Here is a 19,422-nt window from a genome sequence, read left to right on the forward strand (position 1 = left end):
TATCATGGAGTTGCAGCTCCTTACTTCGGAAGCTGAAGGCCTCTGTGCTTCCATGTCTGAGATATGGTGGGAGCGTTGCCCTGGGTTACAAAGTCACATCTCAGTACCACACTCCCAGTCTAAGGAAATGAAGATGCCCTACACCCCAACTCCCGCCAACTATTATAGTGTAAGTAGTGGAGTAGATGAATGCAATATCCAAAGTAGGGAGGCATCTCAGGGGCTCTCTGAGCTTTCCCCACACCAGCTGAATGGATCCATCTATTTATATACTGCAGAAATAATATGTAAAAAAAATAATTGTACCTAAAAATCGTACATAGATCGGCAGTGCCCCATTTTTAGAAGAAAGTTGACCTCTGCCACCTCTGAGAAGGCAGAAGAGTGTGACACACAGAGGAAAGTGGAGGCATACGCTCCATATAATTATGATTAATCTCAATACTATGCCCCAGCTTTCACACTGACCCCTTCAATGGGAATGACCACTGGTTGATAGCTAAGCAAAATTTCCTGAGAGGAGTCATATGGAGGAAAGAGTATGCAAAAAATGTGCTGATCTTTCCTCCATATCTGTCTTAGTACATAGACTTTACATGAACAAACACATGTCATTTATATGTATGTATGTAATAAACTATAAAACACATTTAAAAAATATGAACACATTTGTAACTGATGCTTGAGAAGGCAAGTCTTTATTTGGAAGCAAAGCAGCTGTGTGTAGCAACTAAATTCTACATCATTTCACTGAACAACTAATTATCATGAACGTAATTAATTAGAGATATTGTGTTTCACTGAACAATAAATTACCTGTCTCAGGGGGAGATGTATCAAGCCTTCTAAAGAGAACAGGGGAAAATTTTTCCCAGAATGACCAATCAGCTCCTATCTATCATTCTATAGAATATACTTGATAAATAATAGCTTGAAGCTACTGTAATTGGTTGATATGGGCAATTTCTACACTTGTCCTCTTAGAAGGTTTGATACATTTGCTCCTTATTAACGAAAAGTGTTCTAATACACGGCGGGTAAGTGTATTCATCTGTTTATAATGGTTCATATTATGAGCTAACAATAAAGTATTCCTACATGGCACATCACAGTATAAGTGCTATAAATGCTTTCATATCATCTGATATCATCGGATTGTTAGGTCACGGGATTTCTCTCTATAAAAAAAATGCTGTTTTATCTCCATACAACTTAATTGTTACAAATCCCCATTGACCTGCATGAGCATTTGTTAGCTTAAATTTGTCCATAACTGCAATAGCGCAAACAGACTGTTTCTCACTTAAAAATGGATGTAGTGAACTACAGTTATTTTCTACTCAGTACGATAATAGAATATCAAATCCAATGCATAACTGGATTCTATGTTAACGGGTTGGATTTATCAGTCCAGTAAATACATCTTATAGCAGAACAGCAACAAAATATATTCTTTAGAAACCACATATGTCGTTTCCAAAGAATAATGCCACTATATTATTTTTTTCTTGTCTTTTCAATCATGGTTTCCACAATCATGGCCGTTTCTTCATAACTCTTAATTTTGTCATCTGAAATCTTTTCAATCGATTCTACAACTTCAACTTTTTCATAACTCATAGAACTTGGAAAATCCCTTCCTCTGAAAGACATTATACTCTTAGGCTCTTTGTCATTATTGTGACCTGTACTGAGCCTCTGGCTCTTTACTGAATCAGAAGTGATACTGCCTGACCCATGTCGTGAGTCATCTGGTCTGGTGACATCTGGTGGCTTTTTGGCCTCCTCTTTATCCTCTGGGTCTTTACCATCCTGATCCTTTCTTTCATCGTCTTCCTCATTAGGTTTCTCATCATCATGATCATCTTCTGGTTCATCTTCTTTCCCATTTGTAGAGGAATCATCTTCAGTATCTGATGGTTCTGAAGGCTCTGGTAATTCTGGGATAGGTAGTACAATGTCATCCCCTGGTAGTAAATCATGGATAATACTAACAGATATCCTACCTCCTGTGTGCGTAGTAGAGGAATAGAAGCACGGATCTAAGTAACTTGATTCCCCTGTTACAAGAACATAACGACCTTTGGTGAACAGATCTAGAGAAGGCTCTGGTTTCTTGTATCCTCTTATTCTATCTCTTACTATATTACATAGTTTGTCAAAGGCTTTACTGATGTGTGCTCCATCTGGTACATCTTCTGGAGACAAGTCATGCTCAAAGATTTCAAATTCTTTCTCGGCTTCACCATGTGCCGAATTATCGTATTTAATTTCTTTCTTATGTGAGCTCTCCTGTATTCTTTCTGTGACTTTATCCTCATTGCTAACATCACTTTTATCCATTGAAAGCTCCTTTCTCTTTGACATCTTCCTTGGGACACCTTTTTGCCTTGGTTTTGCTGTGGCAATATCTTGTATAGCTAGAGTAATATCTGTAAAAATAAATATGTGCTTGTCACAAATAGTGCAAATAACATTTAATAAGAGCAGGGGGTAAATTTACTAAAGTGAGAGCTTTTAGAAGTGGAGATGTTGCCCATAGCAACCAATCAGATTTTAGTTAAATGTTTAGTAGAATCTGATTGGTTGCTATGGGCAACATCTCCACTTCTAAAATCTCTCACTTTAGTAAATTTACCCCCAGATCTTTGATACAAATAATATTTTCACAACCATGATGATCAATAACAATAATAAAAAAGAAAAATCCCAGATATCCAAAATATATTCTTCAAATATCTGTGTTACATTTAATCATGTAAGAATACTACATTAAATGTCCTGCATTTTTATTTGGATGTGGAACTAATTTCTGGTGAATCCTTTTCACATATAGTACTCCGTGCAGAGTAGCTAATAATTAGAAATATAGATAATATATTAGTATAGGACGTAAACTCATCTCTTTTATGTACTGTAAGTAAATCACTAATGTTTACTACTGTATATTAACTGTTTGCCTATTTGTCCATCTTAGGTTATTTCCCAAAGTTTCCTTCTCTCTTCTCTGTCTCTTGTTTTGTCTATAGGTATTAGCGATAAACCATATTCACAGTTGAGCATTTTGGTAAAACTAAAAGATCACTATATTTTAAAAGTAAATCACACTTTAGAAGTGATTCTGTGTTGCACCCATGTCTGAATGTGGTCGCATCTAGTGAATGTTTGTAAACCATGCAAGTGCCATCACAAGCATAAACATCTTTGCGTATCTCCAGGTGATTCTGAGTTGGACATATCACAGATGTTTCTCTCTGTCTGTGTCAAATGGAATTGTCGTGGGCATGTTGTGGGTGTGTAGACTATTCTGAGTCATGCATATGTTGAGAGGATGCCTAATTAAGTCGTATCTCTTGCACCGAGTGTGGGGTTGGTGTAAGTACCAATGATAATGATGACAACTGCACTGACGTATGAAAATTATGGGATGGTGCGATGCATACGCCTTAAGATATAAGTATAGCTACATTAAGATTTCATTGGCAAACCGACCTCATTTAGAATATAATAATAATAATAATAATAATAATAATAATGTTATTTATATAGCGCTTTTCTCCTAAAGGACTCAAAGTACTTTACATTTGCCTTTACAGTACAAAATACAAAATAAGCTTAAACAAGGAACATTAGTGAATGCTTGGGTGAATAGGTGAGTCTTGAGACTATTTTTGAAGGATTCTAGAGTGGAGGCCTCTCGAACTGTGTGCGGAAGTGAGTTCCATAATGTTGTAGCCCCAAAACTGAAAGCTCGACCCCCAGATGAATTCCGGGAGATTCGACTGGTAATAGTCCTTCATCAACGGATCGCAGTAATCGAGTGGGACGGTAAGGAATCTGAAGCTGCTTCAGGTACCCTGGGCCATGGTCATGTAGGGCTTTGTAATTTAGTAAGCCAATCTTGAAAACAATTCGCCATCTGACAGGCAGCCAGTGAAGGGAGTAGAGAATGGGTGTTATGTGGCTGGAACAGGGCTGGTTGGTTAATAGCCTGGCAGCTACGTTTTGTACGATCTGCAAGCGGTGCAATTCTTTTACTTTGAGTCCAGGGTAGAGGGCATTGCAGTAGTCTAGGCGTGATTATATAAATGCATGTATGACTTTAGGCAGATCTTCTGAGGGAATTAAGTGCTTGATTCTGGCTATGTTCCTCAGATGAAAGAATGAGGATTTGATTGTGGCTGATACCTGATGTTTAAGTGTCAAGCCACTATCCGGGACAACACTAAGATTCCGCACATGCTCAGTGTCTTATAATTCTGATCCCCAAAGCGTAAGTCCTGTTGGTTGGCTATGCTGTAGCCCGGACTTGTGACCTATCATAAGGACCTCTGTTTTATCAGGGTTCAGTCGCAGCCAACTGGCACTCACCCACTCCTGCAGCTCAGCTAGGCAGATATTTAGGGTTGTTATTGGGTCCTTTGTACCTGGAGCAAAGGACAGGTACAGTTGTGCATCATCTGCATAGCAGTGGTAGACCAGGCCATGACGTCTGATTATTTCACCCAATGGTAGCATGTATACTGCAAAAAGAATATGGCCATGTTTGAACTGTGTATTTTTTAAAGAACATCTTACTTGTCTGAGTTTTCCAGAAATTTGTTCAAAAAGGGTTTTTTCATATTCTTTTTTGCCAAGAGTATACTGAATGTGTTTTGCAGGTTAGTATGGCTCTTTCCTTTGAGTGTCATAGTTAAGTTGTTGATAAAGTTTTAAAAATAGGATATACAGTATTGTAGTAACAGAAAACCAGAAACTGGCAGCTGGCAGAGATGTGTGCTGTTACAGTATAATAGGGAACTGTTTTCATAAATAAAAAAATGTAAAGATCATCTTTAGTCTCAACATGTCTGTAGTACTGTATGTCCTGACATATCTTCTGCTAACAGGTTTTAAACACAGAACAAGAGTGAAAGCCAGAAGCTTGAGAAAAAAATTTCATTAATTGCGACACACTGAAGGTCACAGTCACCAATCTGACAACGCAGAACTTCAAAGCCATGGAAGTAATTTGAAGTTCTGGCTAAGACAGGAACGAAATTGAAAATATACACTGGAGGCCTGGTCTGTTTTATTCCCTGATCACTGGATCAATAAAGGTCAAAAAGCCAAAGAGTACTGTACAGGCAAATGTGAAATGGTTAAATATGGGAGAAAAGTGCATGAAACTGTTAACCTCAGCAGTTAATTGATTTTAATCAGAAACTACAGTATAGCAAATTCCAATATGTGGAATAAAGGACAGGACTACATTAGTAATAAATTGGGAGCACTAATGTAGAATTGGAGAATAAATAAATGAGTTTCATATGGTGGCTCAGTGATTTCCCGGAAAGCTGTACGGTCCTTGTGACTATGCAACAAGCACAACCAGAAGCACAGGAAAACAAGCAAAGTGTCATTGAAATCAATTAACCAACTATAGCAAACAAAGAAAGAGATCATAGTAAGACATATTTGCCGACCTTTGCGCTGCCCCCCCGGAGAAGGCCACCAGGGGTGTAATAGCAGCAGGAGGTGCTGGGGGCATGGCGATACCATTGCGTCATCATGGCCCCACCTTTCACTATACAATGCCCCATTACTGGCATTGTGAAACGTGGGGAGGGCCACGATACCGTGATTTAACGCGAATCACATCATCGGCCGCCTGTACCGCAGACTTCATTTGGGAAGTTGATGGGGGCGGATGGCTCTGGAAGACCTGCCTGCTCTTCTGGGTGGCTGGTAGCGCCACCCAGTTTTCAGGAGCCTCCCAGCTGTTCGGGGAGGGTAGGCTAGTATGCAGTAAGAACATCCACAAGATGGAACAAAAGTATACCAGCCAAGCACCTGTCTAACGTGATGTGAGAAGCACCACATCCCAAGCCAGTGGCATGGAAAGAAATACAAAGACTGCCTATCAACGAGAAGCAGAAGTGGATTAAAGTTGCTTATGAAGAGGTCAATGGACTGTTTCACAGTTTGGAGTGAAGAAAACAAAAAACAAGTACTGTAACTTCGTATCTGGAATAAACTATGTTGCAATGCAATTGGAGACAAGGGCCACATAGATAGTTGCCCAGATAAAACGTTTTGCAGTTCTGTACGGCACATGCATACCAGCTACTCCTGCGGCAGACGGGGCTGGCAAAGCAAACACTGAGTACAGTAGAGGCATTTATATTCAGGTGTACCATGCACCAAGGAAATGCAAACAAATGAAACAAGCACTTTTTAGGTGAGACATTTTTTGGATTTATAGGAGGCCTGGTATACACATACGTAATGATGACAGTGGTCCCAGCAGCACTGTATAACTGCTTCTCATTGACCTTGTGCATATTGAACCCACAAGCTACACTTATTGCCATTGCAGACAGTAGCGGCTCCAGACACGGGCAAGCCGGTCGCAGGAAACGCCCACCACCCGCCCGGCGGTATAGGACATTTTTAAGCACAGGGGGGAGGGAGCGGAGGAGGGAAGGGGCGGCAACACAGGACGGCGCTGGGCGCAGCGCTGCCTAGCTCTAGCCCTGATTGCAGATATATTATATCAAGTCACACACGTCCATTCAGGTTACTTGTTGGTTATTTATATTTGAACAACAGCAAAAAAGAAGATTCCCATTCAATATATACAGTTGGAAATGGTGGCATTTGTATTATATTTCATATACAAAATGGGACTTTTGCATTTATAATAACACTAAAGATATTATTTCTTCTGTATATAGTCTATATATAGGAAGGAATCCAATTAGCTGGGGATACCCGTTGCCGGCAATCAACTATAACTCTGCATGTCATCTCCCGTAGATAGACTTTTCCTTGCAGCTTCAAGAGCTGCAAGGAAAAGTTAGAATCAGGGTTTTAAGGTGTGGGAAAACCCATTCATTGTGCAGTTTACGTGGAATCTGTAGGTTTCCGCACGTTAACACTGATTTGATGCTTGGGAAAATGCTGCATCATTGAATAGCATTTCTCCACGCGGCCTGGGTAATTAGCCAGCTAATTGGTTTCCTCCCATAGTCTTCAAAACACTATTCTCTCTCTCCCTGACTCTATTACAGTATATATTGTGTACTGCACACAATGGGATAATTGTTGTGTATAGTAACTACATGTCCTCCAGATACAGCAGCCACAGGCCACCTTAACTAACCAAACATAAATTAAATTACTGTTTGGACTGGTGTTTATTTTGGTTTGCATATGTTATGTTGTGCAATGGGTTTTTAGTACACATACACCAGTGCATCTTACACAGCAGTGCTGTGTCTGTGAATCTGATGGTGCATTATATTATGCCGTGTCCTTTGTGGTATGGCCACGCCCTTCCTGTTGATTACCACACCTACCCAATGACTGGTCACGCCCCTGCGGAACCCTTATGGCAGGCACTTCATGCCCCAATTCAACACTGATTGCAAGTAATAGTTGAAGGACTGTTAATCACTGACACCAATCATCACAATGAATCAAGAGACCATAAATTAGACTAAAAATAAATGGAGTATCCACTGGAGCAGCAGCATCCACAACATAATATGCAAACTGTTCTTTTTATATAAATTAGAGGGTGCAATACCAACAAAACATCAACCACATATCAGGTACAGAATCTATTAGTTTATCTATCTCCAATTCCGCAGACATTACCTTTTCCTCTTGTGGAAGATAACTGAGAGGATTTGTAACTTTGCATAAAGAGAGTGATTGGGGTTCCAACTATTGCAGAGTTCAGTCTAGAAGAGGAGAACCGGTAGAAAACAATAATAGTGTTAGATGGATTTACTGTACAGAGGAAGGTTATACAACACAGAGAACCAACTGTATCTAATATATCACTTAATTACTGTAATTCCAGTGTTACACCATATGAAAAATAGTCCTAAAGATCTAAAATACCAGGATTACATTGATATCCCCAAAATATATAGGGACTGTTATAGATTTGAATGCAAATCTGTTTGCGGAGCATATCATGTATGTTTGTGCACTGACCATGCTCCGGAACTGAACGCACACAAATATCGGTTATGCAGAGTCATGCGCATTTCAGTTACATCTCCACTTACAACTGAAGGGGTGTAACTGGACTGTAACACAGTGTTCTCGCATAAGCAAAGTTCATAGGGGCATGTCAATGCAATGTCGTGCTGGGAAGAATTGTGTGTGTGTAATTACGAATGTTTTCAGCTGCACCTTTTGCACCATGGATAGGACTTCTGCAAGTGTGCGCTGACGATGAAGGTTAAGTATACAGGTAGGGGCAGTCCGACCACTAAGATGGGGCAGTCCGGCCACTTGAGGACCGTGGTTGGGAACCCCTGATCTAGACCAACACCTTGGAATATATTGCACTGTGCATGTGCCGGATAGAAGCGCAGCATGCACAGTCACCCAAACCAGGGACAATACTTAAAATTGCTCTAGAAAACAGAGCAACATTCAGACATTTAAGCAAACACACCCAAAAGAAACCTATAGGGGCTTCTTAGGCAATTAAAGATAAGAAAGCAGTGAACAAATTTTGGGACATTTTGGAGATTTAAAAGAGGCTAACCCATTTGATATAGAGATGTTCAGGCTCTGGGGTCTATTTACTCAGCTGTGTTAGGAGATAAAGTGAATGGTGATATGGTACCAGCCAATCGGATCCTAACTGCCATTTTTCAAACACAGCCTGTGACATGGCAGTTAGGAGCTGATTGGCTGGTACCTTATCACCGTTAACTTTATTTACTAACACAGCTTAGTAAATAGACCCCTGTAATTGGTTCGGATTTTCCTGCCAAGTTAACATTTTTCCCGCCAAATTTCAGGTCTCAGAAAGAGGCATGGACAAAAGTCCATGAAAGATGATGTTTGTCCATGAAAGATTCAGTTTTTCGCGGGAAAATCTGATAGGAAAAAATCTGAGTTTACCGGGAAATTCCAAACCAATCTGAGCCTGCACATCTCCTACATGTATGCCTAAGAAAAAGTGGGACTGTACTACTGTACATCTACACATACAATTGTGGTCTGAAATTATCTCTCTCTTAAAAATACCGGTTTTTATGTTATCTGAGGCTGGCAATAAACAAGGGAACATTTTTCCAGTATCTTTCAAGTTTTATACTTCACTTCATACATACCAAAATATTGCATTTTCAGTCATTTTCTATTATATACAGATTATTTAGCTATATTAGCTATATTAAATATTTAACGCAATACAATTTCATGATAAATTGCTTTCTTACATATGACCGATATTACAGTTTTGCATTTTAACCACTTGCCTGGCGTGGTCATGTCTGATGCGACCAATCAGAAACGCCCTGTGGGTGGCTGTTGGAAGACAATCTTCCAGCAGCCACCAGTCTTAGAGGGACCTTCTGGCCTGTCTGCACCCTTGGCTCCTCCCCTAGTGTGTCCCGATCACTGTGGCCAGCAGTGATAGGGCAGCTCGGCGGCAGCTTTACTACCCAACATCAGTGCCCAACCTTAGAATTCTCTTGTGTCTGAATGTGTGCAATATTTGTAGCCATGTTCCAAATCTAGTGGAAGTACTTTCCAGAAATGTAGAGGCTGTTATAGCAGCAAATGAGAGACCTACTCCATAGTAATGCTCATGGTTTTGGAATGAGGTGACTGATTTATGTCCTTCTGTATTTCTAGTAATATGATTTGCTGAACGGGAGAAAAATAGATCATGAAAAAAATAGAATATGTCATCTAAAACTCCAAATCTATTATTACTTTATGTAAGATACAAGAAAACATAATTCAGGTACCTGTTATCCTCATTCTCGATGATGCGTTTATACCTCTCTAATTCATTTTCCAAAGACTGCTGGTATATTACCAGCTGACGACAATCATTGGTGAACTTCTCCAAGGTTCTTTCAGCTTCCTCTATCCCTTTTCTAAGAACTTCAATCTGTTCATTGTACAACTGTATCTCATCGTCGTAGCTTTCCTGGGTGTTTTTAATTGCTTGTTCCAGCATGGAAGTCTGTGAATAGATAATACACAAATATCATTAAATTCAGCACACTTGTGTTAATTCAAACTCTTCAATGTAATTTCATTATTTCAGTAAATGTAGAGGCAATAAGAAAATAAGTGGGAAGCTCAGGAGCAAGTCTCCGTAGCATGTGGGGTGGTCTGTGTTTTGCTTGACCCTGTAATAGCATACCTCATAACATTTACAATAGACATGCAAAATTGTAACTGAATGAACCACGTCCTCGACCCACCCAAATCCTCACAATCCATTCTGAATCGCACATTTCACTAGACACTACAGTACTCCCATTTTTATGTAATCTATGCTAGGAAAATCAACACAATCCTGCATTTGTTACCCTATACTGTAAATTGCTTTTGTTGCCAAGCAGTAAAACTTCTAAATTAATCTACTTAGTACCTACTACACTAAGAGGAGGCAATCTGAGAAACGTGTTACCATGATCAGAGAACTACATTTTATTATGACACCTTCTTTTACATCTGTGACACATTTTTATCACCTATTTTTTATTGTTATATATGGGGGGTTCTGAGTACCCAAACCCCCCCCTACAGACGATGAAGCGGGCATCATGTTTATTAAGTCCTGTCCACGGGTCAATGGGGAGGAGGTGGATTCAATATGACACAATACCATTAGATTTGCATCATTTTGGCCCCGCCCCCTCAGGATTGACCCGCGATTTGCAGCATTTTGCCACTAGGGGGAGGAGCCTAATTACATGGTGACTGGCAACTGTCCCCATCGGCTACCTACAGCTACTGCAAGGTTAGAGATAGAGAAAGTGTGTGTGTGTTGTATATGTGACATATACACGTGTATGTATGTGTGTGTAATGTATGTGTGACATACAGTCAGGTGCATAAATATTGGGACATTGAAATTTGACAGAATTTTCATATTTTGGCCTCTATTCACCACCACAATGGCTTTGAAATGAAACAAACAGGATGTGCTTTAACTGCAGACTTTCAGATTTAATTTGAGGGTAATTACATCCAAATCAGGTGAACGGTGTAGGAATTACAACGGTTTCTATATGTGCCTCCCACTTTTTAAGGGGCCAAAAGTAATGGGACTATCAACTCAAAAGCTATTTCATGGACAGGTGTGGGCTATTCCCTCGTTATTTCATTATAATTTAAGCAGGTAAGAGGTCTGGAGTTGATTCTAGGTGTGACATTTGCATTTGGAATCAGTTGCTGTCGACTTTCAATATGAGATCCAAAGAGCTGTCACTATCAGTGAAGCAAGCCATCATTAGGCTGAAAAATCAAAACAAACCCATCAGAGAGATAGCAAAAACATTAAGTGTGGCCAAATCAACTATTTGGAACATTCTTAAAAAGAAAGAACGCACCGGAGAGCTCAGCAACACCAAAAGACCCGGAAGACCACGGAAAACAACTGTGGTGGATGACAGAAGAATTATTTCCCTGGTGAAGAAAAACCCCTTCACAACAGTTGGCCAAATCAAGAACACTCTCCAGGAGGTAGGTGTATATGTGTCAAAGTCAACAATCAAGAGAAGACTTCACAAGAGTGAATATAGAGGGTTCACCACAAGATGTAAACCATTGGTGAGCCACAAAAACAGGAAGACCAGATTAGAGTTTGCCAAACAACATCTAAAAAAGCCATTACAGTTCTGGAACAACATCCTATGGACAGATGAGACAAAGATCAACTTGTACCAAAGTGATGGGAAGAGAAGAGTATGGAGAAGGAAAGGAACTGCTCATGATCCAAAACATACCACCTCATCAGTGAAGCATGGTGATGGTAGTGTCATGGCGTGGGCATGTATGGCTGCCAATAGAACTGGTTCCCTTGTATTTATTGGTGATGTGACTGCTGACAAAAGCAGCAGAATGAATTCTAAAGTGTTTCGGGCAATATTATAAGCTCATATTCAGGCAAATGCCTCAGAACTCATTGGACGGCGCTTCACAGTGCAGACGGACAATGACTCGAAGCATACTGCAAAAGCAACCAGTTTTTTAAGGCTAAAAAGTGGAATGTTATGCAATGGCCAAGTCAATCTCCTGACCTGAATCCGATTGAGCATGCATTTCACTTGATGAAGACAAAACTGAAGGGAAAATGCCCCAAGAACAAGCAGGAACTGAAGACATTTGCAGTAGAGACCTGGCAGAGCATCACCAGGGATAAAACCTCTGGTGATGTCTATGCGTTTCAGACTTCAGGCTGTAATTCCCAGCAAAGGATTTGCAACAAAGTATTAAAAAGTGAAAGTTAGATTTAGGATTGTTTAGTTTGTCCCATTACTTTTGGCCCCTTAAAAAGTGGGAGGCACATATAGAAACCGTTGTAATTCCTACACCATTCACCTGATTTGGATGTAATTACCCTCAAATTAAATCTGAAAGTCTGCAGTTAAATCAAATCTTGTTTGTTTCATTTCAAAGCCATTGTGGTGGAGAATAGAGGCCAAAATATGAAAATTCTATCAATGTCCCAATATTTATGCACCTGACTGTATATATGTGTATGCAATGCATATATGTATGTATGTATGTGTGTGCATAAAATATGTGTGTATGTGTATGTATATACAAATAAATATATACAGTATATACTTATGTGTGTGCTTGTATATATATATATATATATATATGGAGAGAGAAAGACCACCCCCCCCTTAAAAATCCTGCGTTTGCCTCTGGGATTCGACCCTCTGAATGATGGGCTGTATTCTGCCCTCTGAATGATGGGCTGTATTCTGCCATCTGAATGATGGGCTGTATTCTGCCATCTGAATGATGGGCTGTATTCTGCCCTCTGAATGATGGGCTGTATTCTGCCCTCTGAATGATGGGCTGTATTCTGCCCTCTGAATGATGGGCTGTATTCTGCCATCTGAATGATGGGCTGCATTCTGCCCTCTGAATGATGGGCTGTATACTGCCCTCTGAATGACGGGTTGAATCCTAGGCCGGAATCAACCCTTTGCATGATGGGCCTCATTCAGACCCCTGCATGATGGGCCACATACAGTATGTCCCCCTGCATGATGGAACGCATTCGGCCATCTGTGTGCTTGGCCTCCATTCTGCCCTCTACAAGAAGGGCCACATTTGGTTCTCTGAATGGTGGGCCGAATTTGGCCTCTAGAAAGATGCGCTGCATTCTGAGTCAGATTTGGCAAACTGCATTATAGGCTGGATTCGGACCGCTGCATGATGGGCCACTGACTCCATGCATCCTGCATGATGGGCCCATCCAACTGATGGGCAGCATTCATCCCTCTGCATCTTGGGCATGATTCAGCCCTATGGGGCATTTGTGGTCCATATCAATCCAGACAACAGAAACCACTTTTTTGCAATGGTAACCACTGGCAGAAATCCGTGTGATGTTGTCCCTGGTGTGTATATCCCTTATCCAAATACCTGCACAATAATGTTAGCAAGTCACATTGCAGTATACACTATCATTTCTTCCTTTTCTTTTTTGATACCGGCATCTAAATCTACATTCAGGATATTGATCCAAGTTATATGAAATACTGACTAGAATCTGAATTAACTGGAATTTACCCTCCACTTCTATAAAGTATTCTGTACATGAGCAGAATTTTTGTATGTATTTAGAAAGAGTTGCACATATGTGCATTGTCAGCATGGAAGCGTACTACTGTAAACACATGTAGACATAAGTTTGACACACCCCTTTTAGAATGCGTGATTTTCACATATAGGGTCTGATTCAGCAAGGACTGCAATTGCAACGCTGCACGCAGGCAGCTTTGCAGTTACATCCTTGCTCTTTTGCAAATGCAGCAGAAGGTGTATAACACCCCCTGCTGCATTTGTGATCCCAGCACTGCGACGGAGGTCGCAGGCTGGGATCACCATCGCGACCATCAGTGGTCGATGGTCGCGATGGTGGATGGGCCAGGACACTAGCCAGCTGAGTAACCCTCAGCTTACTTAGGCTGGCCAACTTGCGAGCAGTGTCCTGGGCTCACAAGTCAGCCAGCCTAAGTAAGCTGAGGTCTACTCAGCTGGCTAACGTCCTTGCCCGTCCACCATCGCGACCATCGACCACTGATGGTCGCAATGGTGATCCCAGCCTGCGACCTCCGTTTCCCTGGGCTGGCCACTCCCAGAAAATGGGGCGGACACGTCCCCGTTAACAGGAACGCCGGCCGCCCCCACACTGCGTCTTTATTTTTATTATTATTTATTACCAGTTATTTATATAGCACACACATATTTCGCAGCGCTTTATAGAGAATATTTGGCCATTCATATCAGTCCCTGCCCCAGTTCAGCTTACACTCTATACAGTGGCGGTTCTAGGTGCGGGCTAACCGGGCCGTCGCCCGGAGTGCCGACACCTAGAGGGCGCCACTGAGTCCCCCCCACCGAAAAAAAAACCAGAAGGGAAAAAAAAAAATGCGCCGGTCCAATCCCCCCCCAGCCGCCGCCGCTGCCGGGAGGCTGCATTTGCCGGGCACCTGCTGATATTTGTTATCAGCAGGCACCCAGCTCCCTCCCTGCAGCGGCCGCCGAAAGCCGGAGCTCACTCCTGAGCTCCGGTTTCCGGCAGAGAGAGAGTACTATGGGAGGGACGTCATGATGTCATGACGTCTCCCCATAGATCCGAGGAGCCGCCGTCGGACCAGAAGGCAGCGGCAGCAGAAGCAGGAGCGCGGCTAAAGGTAAGTATTGTGTTTTGTTTTGTTTTTTTCTTACAGTCGGAAGCACCAGCACTGGGGGGGCATTACTACTGGGGGACGACTATAGGGGGCATTACTACTAGTGGGCACAACTACAGTTGGCATTATTTCTGGGGACGTTACAACAGTGGGCACTTCTATAGGGGGCATTACTAATGGGGGCAGTACTACTGGGGAGCATTACTAATGGGGGCATTACTAATGGGGGGATTACTAATGGGGGGCAGAACTACTGGGGAGCATTACTAATGGGGGCATTACTAATGGGGGGATTACTAATGGGGGGCATTACTACTGGGGAGTATTACTAATGGGGGCAGTACTACTGGAGGGATTACTAATGGGGGCATTACTAATGGGGGCATTACTACTGGGGAGCATTACTAATGGGGGCAGGACTACTGGGGAGCATTACTAATGGGGGCATTACTAATGGGGGGATTGCTACTGGGGGCACTGCATGGGGGACACCACTACTGGGGCCATTGTGTAAGGGGCACCACTGCTGTGGGTACTGTATAAGGGGCACTACTATTGTGGGCATTGTATTAGGGGCACTACTACTGTGGGCCTTGTGTATAAGATACACAAATTTTGGCATTATGTAAAAGGGGCACCACTTTGTGTCATAACATAAGGGACTACTGTGTGGTGTAATTTGAATTGGGGATAATGTATTATAAAGGTAATTACTGTGTGTGGCACAATGTATTATACAGGTTATTACTGCATATAGCATAATGTGTTATACAGGGCATTACTGTGTGTCGCATAATGTGTTATAAAGGGCATTACTGCGTGTGGTATAATGTGTTATAAAGGGCATTACTGCGTGTGGCATCGTGTGTTATAAAGGGCATTACTGCATGTGGCATAATGTTTTATAAAGGCCATTACTGCATGTGGCTTAATGTGTTATTACTGCGTGTGGTATAATGTGTTATAAAGGGCATTACTGCGCGTGGCATCGTGTGTTATAAAGGGCATTGCTGCATGTGGCATAATGTTTTATAAAGGTCATTACTGCATGTGGCATAATGTTATGTTATCTAAAAAAAAAGTTATTTCTTTTTTTTTTGGGGGGGGGGGGGGATGCAACTGGGAACTTTCGCCCTGAGCTCCACAATGTCTAGAACTGGCCCTGACTCTATGTTCCCTATCACATGCGCACACACATACACACTAGGGTTAATTTGTGTTGGGAGCCAATCAACCTACCAATATATTTTTGGAGTGTGGGAGGAAACCAGAGTACCCGGAGGAAACCCACGCAAGCACAGGGAGAATATACAAACTCCACACAGGTAGGGCCGAGGTGGGAATCGAACCCAGTAACCATTACACTGTTTGTGCTGCCTCTTAAATGTGTCTGCCAATCAATCAGGAGGAGGCATAGAAGGGTCTGCGTGCAACTACGCAGGACCTATTCTGCACACTCACAGAATGGGTCCAACATACGTGGAGATTCCTGATAATCGGGAATCTGCGTTTAGCATTGCACTTGCATGCACTGCTGAATCAGGCCCATAATCCATATTTCTCTTTTATTTCAGGCTACATAAGAAAAGGGCTTTATTTCAGATTAATAAATAATTTTTTTCATTTCTACTACTGTTTCTATAAGCAATTTGCCCCAAATATATACCTGATCAAAAATTCCAACTTGTGAAATTGTAAAAATGAACATTGTTTTGTAATATTGAATATACATGAATCTTGCAAATTACTTAATTAAAACTATTCCTATTATAGTTCATGTTTTGTTATGATGCTACTAATTTATTTTCTTATTGTATTTCAATGTATTTTTTAAGGGTGTATGGATCACTGGTTCTAGTAACATCCATATCATCCTTACACTGAATATTTTAGATCAGGGATGTCAAACTCACGGCCCGCAGGCCGCATGCTGCCCAAAGAAGCTATTTATGTGGCCTAACCATGTGGGCCCAAATACACAAATTATGCGGCCCAGTCACCCCTGCCGCGATCGGAGCTCAGCTCCGATTGTGGCAGGAGTGACTGGGCCACATAATATTTGTGTTGGAACGCTTGTCTCTGAAGCGATCAGAGAAGCCTCTGATCGCTTCAGAGGCCAGCGTTCCCAGAGATGCATTTCGCGGGTGTGCGGGTGACGTCATGACATCACCCACTATGTGAGCGGCCTGCCCTGCTGGAAGTAGTTAGATCCAGTGAGCGGCAGGCGTCTATGTGGGAGCGGTGCCTAGCGGCCAGCGTGAAGAGAGGTAAGTAAGATAGAGGTAAGTGGGGTCTGTTCTATCCTGGGAGGGGTCACAGCATAAGGGGAATTACTGGGGGCACAAAATAAGAGGCATTACTAGGGGCACAAAGTAAGGGGCATTACTGAGGCTGTGCATAAATAGGCATTACTGGGGGCGCTGCATAAAGGGGCATTGCTGGGAGCTCTGCATAAGGGGCATTAATGGGGGCACTGCTAAGGGTATTACTGGGGGCTCTGCATAAAGGGGCATTACTGGGGCACAACTTAAGGGGCATTACTGGGGGCTCTGCATAAAGGGGCATTACTGGGGGCTCTGCATAAGAGTCATTAATGGGGGCACTACTAAGGGCATTACTGGGGGTTCTGCATAAAGGAGCATTACCGGGGGCTCTGTATAAGTGGCATTAATGGGGGCACTACTAAGGGAATTACTGGGGGCTCTGCATAAGGGGCATTACTGGGGGCACAACATAAGGGGCATTACTGGGGGCTCTGCATAAAGGGGCATTGCTGGGAGCTCTGCATAAGGGGCATTAATTGGGGCACTGCTAAGGGTATTACTGGGGGCTCTGCATAAAGGGGCATTACTGGGGGCACAACTTAAGGGGCATTACTGGGGGCTCTGCATAAAGGGGCATTACTGGGGGCTCTGCATAAGAGTCATTAATGGGGGCACTACTAAGGGCATTACTGGGGGTTCTGCATAAAGGAGCATTACCGGGGGCTCTGTATAAGTGGCATTAATGGGGGCACTACTAAGGGAATTACTGGGGGCTCTGCATAAGGGGCATTACTGGGGGCACAACATAAGGGGCATTACTGGGGGCTCTGCATAAAGGGGCATTACTGGGGGCTCTGCATAAGGGGCATTAACTGGGGCACTACTAAGGGAATTACTGGGGGCTCTGCATAAAGGGGCATTACTGGGGGCACAACTTAAGGGGCATTACTGGGGGCTCTGCATAAGAGGCATTACTGGGGGCACTGCATAAAAGCACATTACTGGGGGCTCTGCATAAGGGGCATTACTGAGGGCACAACATAAGGGGCATTACTGGGGCACTGCATACTGGGCACTACTAGGGCACTGCATAAGGGGCACAAATTCAGGGGGCATTGCAAAAGGGGCTGTAATACAGGGTAGACTTGTATAAGGGGCACTACTACAGGGGGCATTGCATTGGTTTTTATTAATAATAAACCTTTAAAAATTGCATAGAATAATTTTTTTTTTTTTGTGGTCCACTCACTCGTAGACCTTGAAAATTCAGCCCCGTTAGTATTTTGAGTTTGACATGCCTATTTTAGATAGTAATGCTGCAATATCCAAAATATTACACAAGATGGCAGCAGAGTACATAGAATTAAAACATTGACTCGTCTTTTTTTTTCCTGTTCCCATTAACCTGTAAGAGTAATGCTATAAATATTAAAAACTAGTAATGATGCTTATGCTAAACCTACTACTGCACCTACTCGTGATAATGATAACTTTATTTAAATGGTCGCATGTATCATCCGGGACATGCAGGGACACAGCCTCTGAAAAGAGCCCGTCCCTGCGATGCTTCCGGAGAGCGGCCGGCGACTACAGGGTGTGGTGCACATGAACATCCGCCATAACCGGGGAGGGTTCCGGCAGATCCCTCCACTGGCTAATAGTGTGCGGTGTAGCCCATAGCCGCTGTAGCCTAACGCCACCTTCATTTGGCGTTAGCTGCAGGGGACAATATCTGGAATGCATAGCATTCTGGAGATTGGTAAATTTGGCAGCATCGCTTCCCCCATAGAAACCTATGGGGGAGGCGGCTGCCGGCGGCAATTGAGGGATCACAGCAGGTATCGGAGATACCTGCTGTGGTCCCTCCTTAATACATCCGGGGAATAATTAGTATTTGAGGTAAAGGATTTTACCTCAAATACATTTTGATAAATGGGCCCCTAAGGGGGAGATGTACTAAGCTTTGGAGAGAGATAAATTACCTATCACTTTACAGGCTGTGGGGCCTATTCATCATACGATAAATGTCTTGTTAACCATGTGGAAACAATAGTTTCCGCATATTCAGATTACCAGGCCATTCATCAGTTCGAATAGGACCACCTGATATTCTGCAAACTCCAAAAATGTAAAGTTTTTTGAGATTGCCTGCAAGATGGAGCTTGTTCATGTAGTCCCGCTCCTTCCTATGGGAAGGAGTTCCAGGGATGTGAAGAGGGATCCAAACCCAGCTACATCTGTAGCTGCGCTACTAATCGCGGGGACAGCTGCTTTTCAGAGCATTGGAGCAATGATGATAAGCAATGGTATTAAGTAACCTCCAGCGGCGAGGTACGTCCCCCGATGATGAATAGGTCCCTGTGTGTGAAAAGTCACAGTTAGGAGCTGATTGGTTAGTACATCTACCCCTAACTGTTTAGAGAACTTCATGGCTATAGTTGTCAATAATTTTAAACATACAGCAGGACCCA

At 42.5% G+C, this 19,422-nt stretch overlaps 1 protein-coding gene across 1 annotated transcript in view; it reads right to left on the bottom strand.

Annotated features, from left to right (window-relative positions):
• Window positions 1–695: 695 nt before the first annotated feature.
• BFSP1 (beaded filament structural protein 1) overlaps window positions 696–19,422 on the bottom strand; it is a 45,228-nt gene continuing 26,501 nt past the window's right edge. The window contains exons 6-8 of the mRNA XM_088477482.1: window positions 9,765–9,985; window positions 7,642–7,727; window positions 696–2,432 (exon numbers count right to left, since the gene is read on the bottom strand). Of these exons, the coding sequence (XP_088333608.1) occupies window positions 1,498–2,432; window positions 7,642–7,727; window positions 9,765–9,985 (1,242 nt within the window). The 3' untranslated portion in view covers window positions 696–1,497. The remainder of the gene's footprint in view (window positions 2,433–7,641; window positions 7,728–9,764; window positions 9,986–19,422) is intronic.

Source organism: Taudactylus pleione, unplaced genomic scaffold (assembly GCF_031769625.1).
Source record: "Taudactylus pleione unplaced genomic scaffold, aTauple2 ptg000201l, whole genome shotgun sequence".
In the NCBI taxonomy this organism is placed as follows: Eukaryota; Metazoa; Chordata; class Amphibia; order Anura; family Myobatrachidae; genus Taudactylus; species Taudactylus pleione.